Source organism: Panthera leo, chromosome E2 (genome assembly GCF_018350215.1).
Source record: "Panthera leo isolate Ple1 chromosome E2, P.leo_Ple1_pat1.1, whole genome shotgun sequence".
Lineage (NCBI taxonomy): Eukaryota > Metazoa > Chordata > Mammalia > Carnivora > Felidae > Panthera > Panthera leo.
Genome location: NC_056693.1, coordinates 47,165,035 through 47,178,377, shown reverse-complemented (window position 1 = coordinate 47,178,377; position 13,343 = coordinate 47,165,035). Strand labels below are relative to the sequence as shown.

Here is a 13,343-nt window from a genome sequence, read left to right as displayed (position 1 = left end):
GGGCGAGGGGTGAGGGGCGACAGGGGCCGGCTCCCTCCCTTCCCGGGTACTCCTGGGCGTTGCTCCTGGGCTCGGGCCCTGACGCCATCTGCCTGCGACGGGGGCGGAACGCACTTGACGCCATCTCCGGGCGCCCGGCTGGGGGGGGGCGCTGGGTGTGGGGCGGCTCCGGGGCCGGGGATGGCGGCGGCCGCGGTCGCGGTGGCTCCGGGACGAGCGGGAGGAGCCCGAGGAGCGCCGTGAGATGGGCCGGTGAGTGTCGCCGGCAGTGCGGGCCGCTGGGCCTGCCTCACTGAGGCCACGCAGGCCTGGGCTCTAAGCTCTGGAGGAAGTGGCCTCCTGGAACCCATTGCCCCGCCGGACCGGGGCCCAAGAACCGCGAACCCGGGGAGCGAAAGAGGCCGCGCCTAGAGTCCCGCGCGCTTTTCTCCGGCCTGGCCCAGAAGGCGGCCTCAGGCTCTGGAGCCCCCGCGGCTGTGTCCCCGAGGGCCGGGGTGTCCCAGTCTTTGGTGCGGGAAGGGGCCCCCGAACAAGGAAGCATCGTCTGCAGGGCCTTGCCTCTGCCCCTCTGTTTGAAGGGTCGACCCCCCACCCCTAAACGTTGAATTTCTAATTTCGGGCCCTACCCTTGTGGAAGCAAGGATTGCAGGATCACGAGAAGCCATAACACGTAGTCTCTTCCAAGCTCCACTCTTTTCTGGCGGGCGCACCTCACCGAATTTTGGGCTCAATCTCTTGATTCTGGACTGTGGCAACGTTGGCAGCTCTCCAGGACGGACCCCCATCCCCGTTAGCTCGGTCAGGGTCACAAGCCGCGTCTACACCCTGAGAAGTCCTCTTTGAGCCCCTCCTGAAGCCGAGGTTTCGGATTCCGAAATGTGTTTTCCGTTGTGGGAACCTGGTGCACAGGCTTGACTCTTTGTTGTCATTCCCTCACCTTTTGCCTCTTTTAATTCTTTTATTAGGCTGTGTTTGGCTAACCCAGAGGCAGGTTTTCCTTAAGGTTTTAGTTGCAGGAAGCAAAGATCGTTCAGGGATTGGAGATGTGACCCCAATTTCTGTTGCCAGTGAGGGAGAAAGCTAATTGCTTTTCAGCTGGAACTGAAGCTGCCAAAGAAGGGACGCAGGACTTGTGCCCACCGTGTAATTTGTATTTATGAAACTGAGAATTTTTCTTTCCCCCAGGTTTTCCTATCTCATCACCTTTTCCTGTACATACACACCTTGCCACTCGATTAAAGAGATAAATGTTGCCTTCAGTTTGATTAGAGGCTTGCAGTTCTGTAGGACTTGGACAGGACAGTGGGTAGTTTCTCGGAGTACTGGTCAATATTACTTTAGCTGTTTTGAGAGATTAAGGTTCCTTTCTTGAGTGCTTGATGTTAATGGCATGTGTAGATTAAGATATTGATAGTTTAATGTGGGTTTTGTTTCCCCATTGTTAGCTACATGCGGACCAAGGCTGTGTTTTCATTTTCTGTCACACCTGATTCAGCACTTGGTACGAAGCTGTCATTCAGAACATTTTACCCACACACACACAAAGGATCCTTTTTTTTTTTTTACCCTGAAAATCTGTTAATAAGGCTTCCCTTGAGTGACTCCCCCTTGACCTCTTTTTCTGCCCCAGAAACATAAATAATTGTTCTTTTTCTCTAGTGCCACTTTTGTCATTTAAATAACCTCCACATCTGTTTTCATCATCCCTGAATAAAGGTGAAATCAATACAGTTGATTTTTCCAGCTTCCCATTGGTCACATGGGAATAAATGTTGAGTCTTCCATTTTTGGTTGTGCATTTACCTGAAATTGGGATTGGAAGTAAATTTAACCTTTGGGAATGGATACAGGTAGAGAATGAAGAATATGACATTAAGGAAAACAACGAAGCTTGAAAATTTTTCTTCAGGGATGTCTTTCTACACATTAGAGCTTAAGACATAGCCTTTTCTCTATTCAAATGCCTACACACTCTGGATAAATGTACTGTTACCTCAGGAGCAGAGGATGAGGCAGGGACTCATGGACTTTAATGTTTTTGTGGCTTTAGAATTACCTTTCTGGATGACTCAGGGGAAAGTGAGAGTCTAGGCTCCTGCTTACTTTATCCCTATTTCTTTTTCTAGGCTCCCAAGGCAGTGGGGAGGACACTGCTTCTTACTACAGCTGCTCAGAGGCACCACTGGAAGCTCAGGTAATAACAGGAGCTTTGGACACCTTCTTGCAGAAAAAGCATCTGGGATTCAAGAGTGGAAAAACAGAACACAGTGTGATACGCAGATCTAAAGAACTGGAGCCTTGATTGGAAGAAATAGGTGACAAAGTTTGTATGCATTGAAATGTTCAGAACAAAAGGATACTTTATGACAATGGACAAAAGCACGTATGAAAGGTGACAGAAAGGGGAGAGAGAACTTTCTTATGAATCATATAGGCTTATGATAGTAATAAGCAGTTTGAAGGATTGGAGCCAGAATTTTAGGAAGTTGTTCCTAGAGCAGACCTACAATGGAAAAGGAGCCATTGACAAAAGAAAATACACAGGACAATAGAAAGAGAATGAATGAAGAAAGTACATTGAAGATGGCCAATGAGAAGAAAAGAAGTCTTTCCAGACTAGGGGTAAAAAGTCTATTTGAGGTCAGAAGAGTTTTGTTGCTCTTTAGGGAGGAGGAGAAACAGATAAATTATGGAACACACTAGTACAATCATTCTCCCCAAAGGGCCCAAATTTGAATGTAGTATTTCATGGGGCAATGAAGATACTATTTTTCATTGGCACCTGGGTCTTTGAGATAGTGGTGATATGAGGCAAAGGAGGATGAGAGTATAACCAGGTCTGGGGTGGGGGTGGGGGTGGGGGGATGGGAAAAGGTGAGATCATAACCCAAATTAGGCTGGGGAAAGGAAGCAAGGATGAGGTCATATGTTCAGGAAAGAAGATAGCACAGTAGTCTTTGGTGACAAAAGGAGAAGCTTAGGAAAAAGAACCAGCAGCAAAGACCATGTGGTCAAATCTTCTCTTAGGGAAGAAGGCTGGGAAGAGTCAAGGTCCCTGTCAAGGCACAACTAATCAGGAAGATGGCGGTCTCTCTGGGGTTGTAGAGCCCACAGGTTATTTACGTATCATTGAGTGTTTATTCTTGTAGCTGTCTGTGGTTTCCCTATTTCTTTCATATCCTGGGCTGGATGGATAGGGGAGTGGCATCCTTGTTTGCCTCTTTCTCATACATTATTCCCCTGGCAGCACCCTTTGTAACATCTTCCTCCATAGGCATGGTTTCTGCTACTTCCTTTGACTTGGTTCACCCCTAGGTTACTTTTCTTTGCTTCTGATTTGTTCCCTAGCAGATGTGGGCGCCCCAGCCAGCAGCAGAGAGGGGTGCAGGGGAGCCACAGAGAAGCCCCTTCTGATGCCCCAAGGAGCAAGCCGACCCCTTCCAGGCTCAAGGAACACCACAAAGCAATATGAAACCTGTTCATGAGAGGAGTCAGGAATGCCTTCCACCAAAGAAACGAGACCTCCCCGTGACCAGCGAGGATATGGGGAGAACTACCAGCTGCTCAACTAACCACACACCCTCCAGTGATGCCTCTGAATGGTCCCGAGGGGTTGTGGTGGCCGGGCAGAGCCAGGCAGGAGCCAGAGTCAGCCTGGGGGGTGATGGAGCTGAGGCCATCACTGGTCTGACAGTGGACCAGTATGGTATGCTGTATAAGGTGGCTGTGCCACCTGCTACCTTCTCCCCAACTGGCCTCCCATCTGTGGTGAACATGAGCCCCTTGCCCCCCACATTTAATGTAGCGTCTTCACTGATTCAACATCCAGGCATCCACTATCCCCCAATCCACTATGCTCAACTCCCGTCCACCTCTCTGCAGTTTATCGGGTCTCCTTATAGCCTTCCCTATGCTGTGCCACCTAATTTCCTACCAAGTCCCCTCCTTTCTCCTTCTGCCAACCTCGCCACCTCTCACCTTCCTCACTTTGTGCCATATGCCTCACTCCTGGCAGAAGGAGCCACTCCTCCCCCCCAGGCTTCCTCCCCAGCCCACTCATTCAACAAAGTCCCTTCTGCCACCTCCCCACCTGGGCAGTTGCCACATCACTCGAGTACTCAGCCGCTGGACCTTGCTCCAGGCCGGGTGCCCATTTATTATCAGATGTCCAGGCTACCTGCTGGGTACACTTTGCATGAAACCCCTCCAGCAGGTGCCAGCCCAGTTCTTACCCCTCAGGAGGGCCAGTCTGCTCTGGAAGCAGCCGCTGCCAATGGACAGAGACAGCGAGAACGAAACTTAGTAAGACGGGAAAGCGAAGCCCTCGACTCCCCCAACAGCAAGAGTGAAGGCCAGGGACTGGTGCCAGTGGTAGAATGTGTGGTGGATGGACAGTTGTTTTCAGGTTCTCAGACTGCACGGGTGGAGGTGGCAGTGCCAGCGCACCGAGGGACCCCAGACACCGACCTTGAGGTCCAGCGGGTGGTTGGCGCTTTAGCTTCTCAGGACTATCGTGTGGTGACAGCTCAGAGGAAGGATGAGCCCAGCCCTCTCAACCTGTCCCATCATACACCCGACCATCAGGGTGAGGGGCGAGGGTCAGCCAGGAACCCAGCAGAGATGGCCGAGAAAAATCAGGCCCGAGGGTTCTACCCTCAATCCCATCAGGAACCGGTGAAACACAGACCTTTACCCAAAGCAATGGTTGTAGCCAATGGCAACCTGGTGCCCACTGGAACTGACCCAGGTCTGCTACCCATGGGCTCGGAGATCCTGGTGGCATCAAGTTTGGACATGCAGGCCAGAGCCACCTTCCCAGATAAGGAGCCAACGCCACCCCCCATTACCTCCTCCCACGTGCCCTCCCATTTCATGAAAGGCGCCATCATCCAGCTGGCTACAGGGGAGCTGAAGCGGGTGGAGGACCTCCAGACCCAGGACTTTGTGCGCAGTGCCGAAGTGAGCGGGGGGCTGAAGATTGACTCTAGCACGGTCGTGGACATTCAGGAGAGCCAGTGGCCTGGATTTGTCATGCTGCATTTCGTGGTTGGTGAGCAGCAGAGCAAAGTGAGCATCGAGGTGCCCCCTGAGCACCCCTTCTTTGTATATGGCCAGGGCTGGTCCTCCTGCAGCCCCGGGAGGACTGCACAGCTCTTCTCTTTGCCCTGCCATCGGCTGCAGGTGGGAGATGTCTGCATCTCTATCAGTTTACAGAGCTTGAACAGTAACTCAGTTTCTCAGGCTAGCTGTGCTCCCCCAGGCCAGCTGGGTCCCCCCCGAGAAAGGCCTGAGAGGACAGTCTTGGGACCCAGAGAGCAATGTGACAGTGAGGGGAAGAGCCAGCCGCCAGGCGAGGGCTCCCAAATGGTAGAGCCCTCGCAGCCGGAGCCTGGTGCTCAGGCCTGCTGGCCAGCCCCAAGCTTCCAAAGATACAGCATGCAAGGGGAGGAGGCACGGGCTGCGCTGCTCCGTCCCTCTTTCATTTCACAGGAGGTAAAGCTGTCCATCGAAGGGCGTTCCAATGCAGGAAAATGAACCTCTCTCCCAGACCAGGACTGGGGCTTCACCCCAGAGCTGGGCCTCACCGTGAGCAGGCAGAGGATTTGCACATGCCGAGCAGGGAATGGCTCTCTTGGCAGTGAGATTGGGGGGAAAGAGGAGGCATGAAGGCAGCCTCCCAAGGCAGGGTCTGTTGCTCATTACCCCATGGCAGCCTTTCAGGACAGCCCCAGAGGGTGCTGCGATGGAGAGCAGCAGGCTTGAGCCAAGGAAGGATGGGGGTGCACACAAGATAAGAAACATTCCAAATATCAGGGCCTCCCTGTTCTTTCCTCCCCATCCCTAGCTCCTGCAAGGGGAAAGTTGGGCTTTGGGGGCAGGTGGCAGAGGGAGGGAGCAAAGAAAGAGCCAAAAATGATGATCCACAGCTTATAGTAGCAGTTCAACTGTCTGAAGTTTTTTTCCTTTCTTTTTTGTGGTGGGAGGGCAGGAAGCCCCATGATTGGGATTAAGAGGGTTCCCACCCAGAACTCTTCTTTTGAGAGCTGTGCACTTTAAAGGGTGATTTTGTTACAGATGTCTGTGGGTTTGTGGGGGAGGAGCACTCATCTACAGGACTCTGCTTGATTCTGTGCTTCAGCCCTTTCCCATCTCCCCACCATTCCTCCCACAAGGCTTCTAGCACCAGGAGAGAGAGAAACCCCTCCAGGGTTCAGAGTGAAGTACTGCTTTGGCAGGGACCCAGTCAGGGGACTTTAGGAGAAAGACCTGATGGCCAGTTGACCGGGTTCTAGGCAGGGCTTCTGGAAAGGTAGCTGATGTAACAAAGCTCCTCCTACCCAGCATGCCAGACCTACTTCGAAATTGTACTGAATTTCTAGTTGGTAATGGTGACTTTTGAAAGAACCAGTGGACCTTTTTACCCAGTCCCCTACTCTCTGTCTATGTTGTGCCTAAGTGCCTGCGCTGTCCCCACCCTTCTGCTGCCCTAACCTCTGCATGGTGTCTTGACCTGGGCCTGATTTGTAGCTGCACTGCCTTTCCCCTTCTGCACAATTGTTTTTGTCTCCTCTGACCAAGACCTCTTGTTTTTGGTGTGTAGGGGTCTCTTTGATTTCCTTTTTAGTTATATTTCCTATTTTTAAAAACTCATAAAGAATCATGTCCCCTCCTCTTCTGCAGCTGAACAGCTTGGTAGAGAAACAAGAAGGGAACTGTGCCCTGGGTCAGGGCAAATACACCTGGCTGGGCAGTGCCCATCCTGGCGTTTTTACATAGCCCCTCCCATCTTATTCCACTTCCTGTCAGCAATCAGGCTTCTCCGAGCCATCCCCTCCCACAGCCAGCTCTGAGGTTCTGGGATAAGGGTCTTGATAAGTTTCCAGTACCTGAAGTCTTCTAGATTTCATTTCGTGGTGGAGAATTCCTCTGCAAAGAGCATTCTAATCTTAGTTGCATTTGTCCCCTTGTGTCTTAAGCCCATGTTTTCTTCACAACTTTTAGCATCAGCTTGGACTGTGGGTTTCCACTGGGTATTGAGAATTAGGCTCCCCCACCAGCTTTCAGGTGGGTGGGTGGGTTTTTTGTTTGTTTTTCAGGGGTCTTCAGACTCTTGAAGCAACTCAGGGTATTGTCCACCCAGCTCTCTGGTGAGGCTTCTCCCATAATATGATCCTGGCATTTTCTTTAGAAATGTACTTGGACTGGCCGAGGCCTTGCCTGCCATCAGGAGTCCCAAACCTCTGAGGTCTGATCTCTGCTCTGTCAAGGACTTCAGGCAAGTCTTGTGACCTCTCGCTCTTTCACTTCCTCCCCAGCTGCCAAATGGGGATTAATAATCTTACCTACCTCCTGGGGGGAGGGGGAGTTCTGAGAATGGAGTCATTCTTAGTGTTCTGGTGCTAAAGGTTGTTCTCCGGGGGGAACTAAGTGACTGAGACCGGCTTGTTTGCTCCAAGCCCTACATGCCACTGTTTCATTCCTAGAGAGCAATTACCTGGTCAGTCAGGTTTTAGGGGCCCATCCAAAGGAAGCTGCTGACCTGACTGTGAGTACTTAAGTCTCCAGGTCACCTCAGAACCAAACACCAACTGTGTGTGGTAAACACTCAACCTTGTATGCATGTGGGATCATCGCCTTTCCCTTCTCTGTCCCCCATTTTCTCTGAATGCTGCTTTCTCTGGCTTGTTTCCTACAGAGGAGGCCTGTGGGAATAAGTCTTGAGGAATCCTCTCGGATGACAGCCCCAGGAGAAGGCCTCATCTCTGACTGTTCCGTGGTCAACTCATTCCTAGGGATTATTGTTTGCACGGGTTTCTCAGAAACATCCTTCCTCATAGGAAGGCTCACCAACTGAATACAGTGGCATTCACACAGTAGACACTCAAGAAGTGTTCCCCGAGGACACCAATTGAGCTTCCTCTTGTGGGAGCAAACCTATGTCCAACCAGATACAGTAGTTTAAATCAAGTAATGCTCCACTTCCCAGCCTGGTAATTTCCACTGAATCCTGGAAAGAGAAAATCTTGTGCACAAGTTGGGCCCTGACCTTTCTGCTGCTGTTCTCTTCTGTCTCTTGCTGGTGAAGGAATATCAGCAGCTCTTCTAGTACCATGCCATGTGTATGTAATTTATTAATACTCGGTTTTGCAAAGCTGCGGAGGTGTGTTTTGTCAAGTATGGGCTCCCAGGAGCAGAGGCTCTGTGCTCTAAATCTTGGTCAGAGCTGTGGCATTCTGCTTGCCTTTTCCTTCTGGTTCAGTCTTTTCTTCCAGGCATGAGAAATAAAAGGAGCCTGTGGTGTATCTGTTCTTCCTTAAAGGAATTTCATACGTCTGTAAGAGACCTAAGAGCAGTTTGGGGATAGTGAGCATTTTAGTGGAAGCTGTCAGCTTTTTGGGAAATGGGCAGTTGAAGCAGGCCAGAGCCACTCCCTTGTCAGTAGTAGGAGATTCCCACAGTTAAGGAGTAGAAAGGAGGCCTGCTAACTCTGGCACTGAACAGGAGTGGCTTTGTACCGATTTGGGAGTAGAGTGACTAGGTAAAGGATGAGTAATATGCCCAAGTCTTGGATCATCATTCCTATCAAGATTAGTGTACGTGGGGAGGGGTGGGGGGCATGGAGGGTGGTGGTGTGGGGGAAGGGAATTCAGAGCTGAATGCTTGTACCCAAGGGGAGGGCCCCTAGCAGATCTGGACTGACCCTTCTACATTTTTGGTCCCAGTCAGTTGTAGCACCAAGGGCTTTGGTCTGTGCTGCTTTGCCACTGCTGCTGTCTGCTCACTGTCCTGCCTGCTACCCTTTATAGCTCCCTGTCCTTCCATGTCTGAGCATAGAGGGGAAATCCAGGCATCCTGTCCACTCTTACCTGTGCAAGTGTTACTTTATAGCAAAGTCCTATTGAATAGGGATAGTATGAAATGCTGCTGGTGGGCTGGTGAATCCAAAGGGATATGGCTTCAGTGCTTGCTGGGAGCCCTTTGGCTCCAAAATCTGTCTTGAGGGAGAAGCAAGCAGGTCTTATTAGTGGGTGTTTTCTATGTATTAATCGCTTTCCTTTGTGGTATCTTGTATCCTGTTTTTAAAATAAATGATGAGGAACCAGGTTAGGGCCTGTGTCAGCATCCTAGGGAGGTTCATCTGGCTCCAGTTAAGTGGATTCTGGGACTGGAGAGCATTTAAACTTTGACTGACATAGCCCCTCTGTGGGTTTAGTTTTATTTTTACTAGTGGACATCATAGGAGATAAACAGGGTGGTGATATGATTTAGACCTGCAACAAGCAGGCACATTGGAGAGGTGAATGATCACACTGGAGATGAAGGGTGGATGTGGGTTGACTGGGAAAGGGCCTGGGTCCATTGGAGTAAAGATACCTGATTAACTGAACTGGCCATGGAGATTAGGTCACAGTCTTAAGAGCAAAGAGTAGAGGTCAAGTTTTAGGGAGACTTCCTGGCCTCCTAGGGCTAAGTTTAATAAACCACACCGAAGTTACAATACTTTCCAGATGAGAAAAAGTGTACACTACAGTTGAAGAGCTGGACCGTGTAAGGTGGATGTTGACCAGGAACCTATTAGCCCTTTGCTGGGAAGCCTTCACCATCCAGCTTCCCTGGGCTAGGGAAGGCCTCCCACATTATGCAATAATAAAATAAGCATCTGGGTCTTTGCAGCTATCAGTTGCTCTTTCAACTCTAGGGTCCATCTTTGGGCCAGAAACCTGGTCTGGGCCTGGGATGACACCAGCCCTCGATGCTAGAGTTGACTGCACTCTCTCCTTACCTGCAGACTATGCACAGTGCCTGGGGTGGAAGGAGGAGAGCTGGTGCGGTTTGCCCTGCTGAGCCTCCCCAGCAGGAACAGTAGTAATAAATGCACTTTTCACACTAAGGTTTCTTTATTAGTTCTCCTGTTAAGCCTAGATCCTCCCCTGGTAGATTGCAAACTCAGTCTGTGTGATCCCAAAGCCATTCTACTGCAGATGCCCAGCAGTGAAGATGGCCTCAAATTGGGTTCCTGTCTGCAGTGTGTATGGCAGCAGCCCATGTGCCTTTACCTATTGTCAAACTTGCAAGCATTTATTTCTGTCTTTATGACTGTCACGGGGACTGAGGTTCTTCAGAGAGAGGGAGCTGGTGACACAGTGGTTTTACACCCACTCCCTAGACAGGGAGTTTGCACGTGGTTGTGAGCTGTGAGTGGTTAGTGCATTGCTAGTATTGCTGAAGGCAGGGTGCATCCCTCATTTGCTTGATACACTCAAGAGAATATAGATTGTGTTGGGAAGAGACTGACTGTACTCGTGGCAAACTTGAAGTATTAAAATAAGGCTGTCCCCTACAACCTTCCTAGTCACACACAGGATCCCTGTAGCCAAAACAGTATATGTTCCAGCTGCAGAGAGCAGACTGCTCTCAGCTTGCACAGCACCTTAGGGGAGGGAAGAATATATGGATAGGGAATGGGGTGGAGATAGGAAAGCAGGAATGTTGTCATCCAGGTGGCTTTAGGGTCCTGAGGAGTAAAGAAGGATGGCACTGGGGAGGTCTGGATGGATCTGATTTGTGTAGGAGTTCCCTGTAGATAAATTACTGATCCCCCAACTACTATCCCCAGTATGTAATGGCTGAATTAATATGTAATCAACTGCATTGTATCTAAAGCCTTAGAACTAGTCAGGTGCTCCCCCCACCCAGTACCATTTCTTACCCTCTAATCCTACCTGATCTTTAACAAAGCATTAATAATTCTAAGGATAATCTCTATTTTGTTGTGCTTTTTTGTAACTGTTTTAAATAAATCAATTTGTACTGTATATTTGTACTTTTGTGAGATCCTTTTTGCTGTTTTACCATTTTAAGTCTCTGTACTTGGCTACACACAGATTGTATTTTTATTGTTAATGCTCTTCTTATGGATACCTGCATTTAACTTGTGGACTATGTAAACACAATATATATCAATATCTATATATCTATATATCTATCTATATAAACTACTAGCTTTTCCTTCTGGTGTTTGCGCCTTCTTCTTATCCCAGCCGTAGATGGTGGCTGCTGGGTGGGGGATAGCTTGTGGGAGAGCTTGTAATATACCAAATTGTTCCCATCTTTATGTGGTGGACTCTGGGCAGATTGTGCAAGCTAGTCCTGAAGCATGGCTGCACGTTCTTTTGGTATGTATTTCAATGATCCAGAAGTCTACCTATACACTTAGATGTTAGCATGATCAATCACAAGGACTTGTAGATATCCTCACTGCTGGCCTTTTCTCCAATTCTTTCCTTTCCTCGGGAATATTGCCAGAAATTGCTGGAATACATTAGCAGCAATCATAACTACTGCTTCTAAATTACAAAGCTTGCCAGTAGTAGGAGGTGAAACACACATGATTGTGACTCAGATCAGTTTATTGAGCACTTACTAGGTGCCACAAACTATCCTAAGTTACATTTATTATAGTAATATATATTAGCTATTTATTAATAGTCACTTGTTGCTAGTATTTTTATTTTGTGTTTGGGGAAACTAAGACTAAAGTAACTTCCCCCCCAAAGTTATAGTTTGTCTTAATAAAAGTTATAGTTTTTAATTTTTTAATGTTTATTTTTGAGAGAGGCCAGTGGGAGAGGGGCAGAGAGGGAGGAAGACAGAATCTGAAGCAGGCTCCAGGCTCTGAGCTATCAGCACAGAGCCCAATGTGGGGCTTGAACTCATGAACTGCAAAATCATGACCTGAGCCAAAGTTGGACGCTTAACTGACTGAGCCACCCAGGCACCCCAAAAGTTATAGATTTTAAAGGGCAGTGCAGAATTTTAAATCCAGGCATGAGATTCCTGAGTTTGTATTAACCACTAGTTTGTTGTGATACTTAGCAGAGATAATCTATATAAAATGCTCAGAATAATCTTTGACACAGAGTGACTACTCAACCATTTTGAAGCATCCCAAGTAAAAGTTCAATATGGATCTTTGTGAGACAGGCACTTGGCTCATTAAGTATTTTCTTTTAAAAGTCCAGTACTTTGAAATAAGTTTATTAAAATTTTTGTGTTCCCCGAACAGAACTATCTCAGCCTGTCTGGTAGGAATTAACCTGTTTGGTGGTGGTGGTTGGGGGGGCGGGGGCTGTCAGTTAACACTAATAGTCTTAAACCTATGGAGGTCAGAGAGGAGTCCAAGTTTCCTTGTTATGATATTGGAAGAGGTCCACATTCCTGGCATAGTTATTTTTCTGGCTACAACTTAACTAGGGCACTTCCTTCTGGACCTCAAGATCTATAATTATCTAAACTGTACACAACCTTTGGTGCAGGCTAAGGAAAGTTCTGTACTTGTTCTGTACCATCACAGACACTTTTAAGAAATGACCTCAGCTCTGGTCTCCTCGGCTTGGCAGACCTACAAAATGGTCATTTTGCTTGGGCTTTGACCACTGTCAACTTCAACTCTCTTCTCACTTTAATTCTGGATTTTTCTTAATGGGTTTTATTCTCCTACCTTGGCTCTGGGGAATAAATAAGAAGATGGATCACTTCTCTCAAACAAGAGTTCCTTGGTACTATAGATCTTAATATTGGAGCTATTTAATTTTTTTGAAATTTTAGATTTTCTTAAATATTTATTTTGAGAGTGAGAGAGACAGAGAGTGCTTGCACGAGCAGGGGAGGGGCCGAGAGAGAGAATCCCAAGCAGGCTCCACATTGTCAGCACAAGAGCCCAACATGGGGGGTGGATCTCACAAACAGTGAGATCATGACCTGAGCTGAAATCAAGAGTTGGACACTGGGGGCTCCTGGGTGGCTCAGTTGGTTGAGCAACTCTTAACTTGGGCTCAGGTCATGATTTCATGGTTTGTAAGATCGAGACCCACATTGGGCGCAATACTGGCAGCACGGAGCCTGCTGGAATTCTCTCTCTCTCTCTCTCTCTCTCTCTCTCTCTCGCTTTCTCTGCCCTTCTCCCCAGCTCGTGGTCTCTCAAAATAAATAAACTAAAAAAAATTTTTTTTTAAATTACAAATAGAGTTGGATGCTTAACCAAATGAGCCATTCAGGTGCTCCAATATTAGAGCTACTTCTGTGAACATATTCCTCAATGAAGCTGACTGCTGTCTAGGATAGGATTAAAAATTTTTTTTAACTTTATGGGGCACCTGGGTGGCTCAGTTGGTTAAGCGCCCGACTTTGGCTCAGGTCATGATCTGATTTGTGAGTTCAAGCCCCATGTTGGGCTCTGCTGACAGCTCAGGGCCTGGTGCCTGCTTCGGATTCTTTGTCTCCCTCTCTCTCTGCCCCTCCCCTGCTCATGCTTTTTCTCTCTCTCAAAAATAAATAAACAT

At 48.5% G+C, this 13,343-nt stretch overlaps 1 protein-coding gene across 8 annotated transcripts; it reads left to right on the top strand.

Moving 5' to 3' along the window:
- Nucleotides 1–155: 155 nt before the first annotated feature.
- On the top strand, nucleotides 156–11,010 carry ATXN1L (ataxin 1 like). 8 transcript variants are annotated; one of them, XM_042919988.1, is made up of 5 exons: nucleotides 156–252; nucleotides 2,127–2,194; nucleotides 3,352–5,067; nucleotides 7,190–7,276; nucleotides 7,697–7,777. In XM_042919988.1, exons 3-4 carry the CDS (start codon nucleotides 3,469–3,471, stop codon nucleotides 7,250–7,252), a joined length of 1,662 nt encoding a protein of 553 aa, XP_042775922.1. In that variant the 5' UTR covers nucleotides 156–252; nucleotides 2,127–2,194; nucleotides 3,352–3,468; the 3' UTR covers nucleotides 7,253–7,276; nucleotides 7,697–7,777. The 8 variants fall into 8 exon arrangements, with proteins under 8 accessions (XP_042775922.1, XP_042775920.1, XP_042775921.1 ...); XM_042919986.1 differs by lacking the exon at nucleotides 7,190–7,276 and having other exon boundaries at nucleotides 7,697–11,010; XM_042919987.1 differs by having other exon boundaries at nucleotides 7,190–7,787.
- The last annotated feature ends 2,333 nt before the right edge of the window (nucleotides 11,011–13,343 follow it).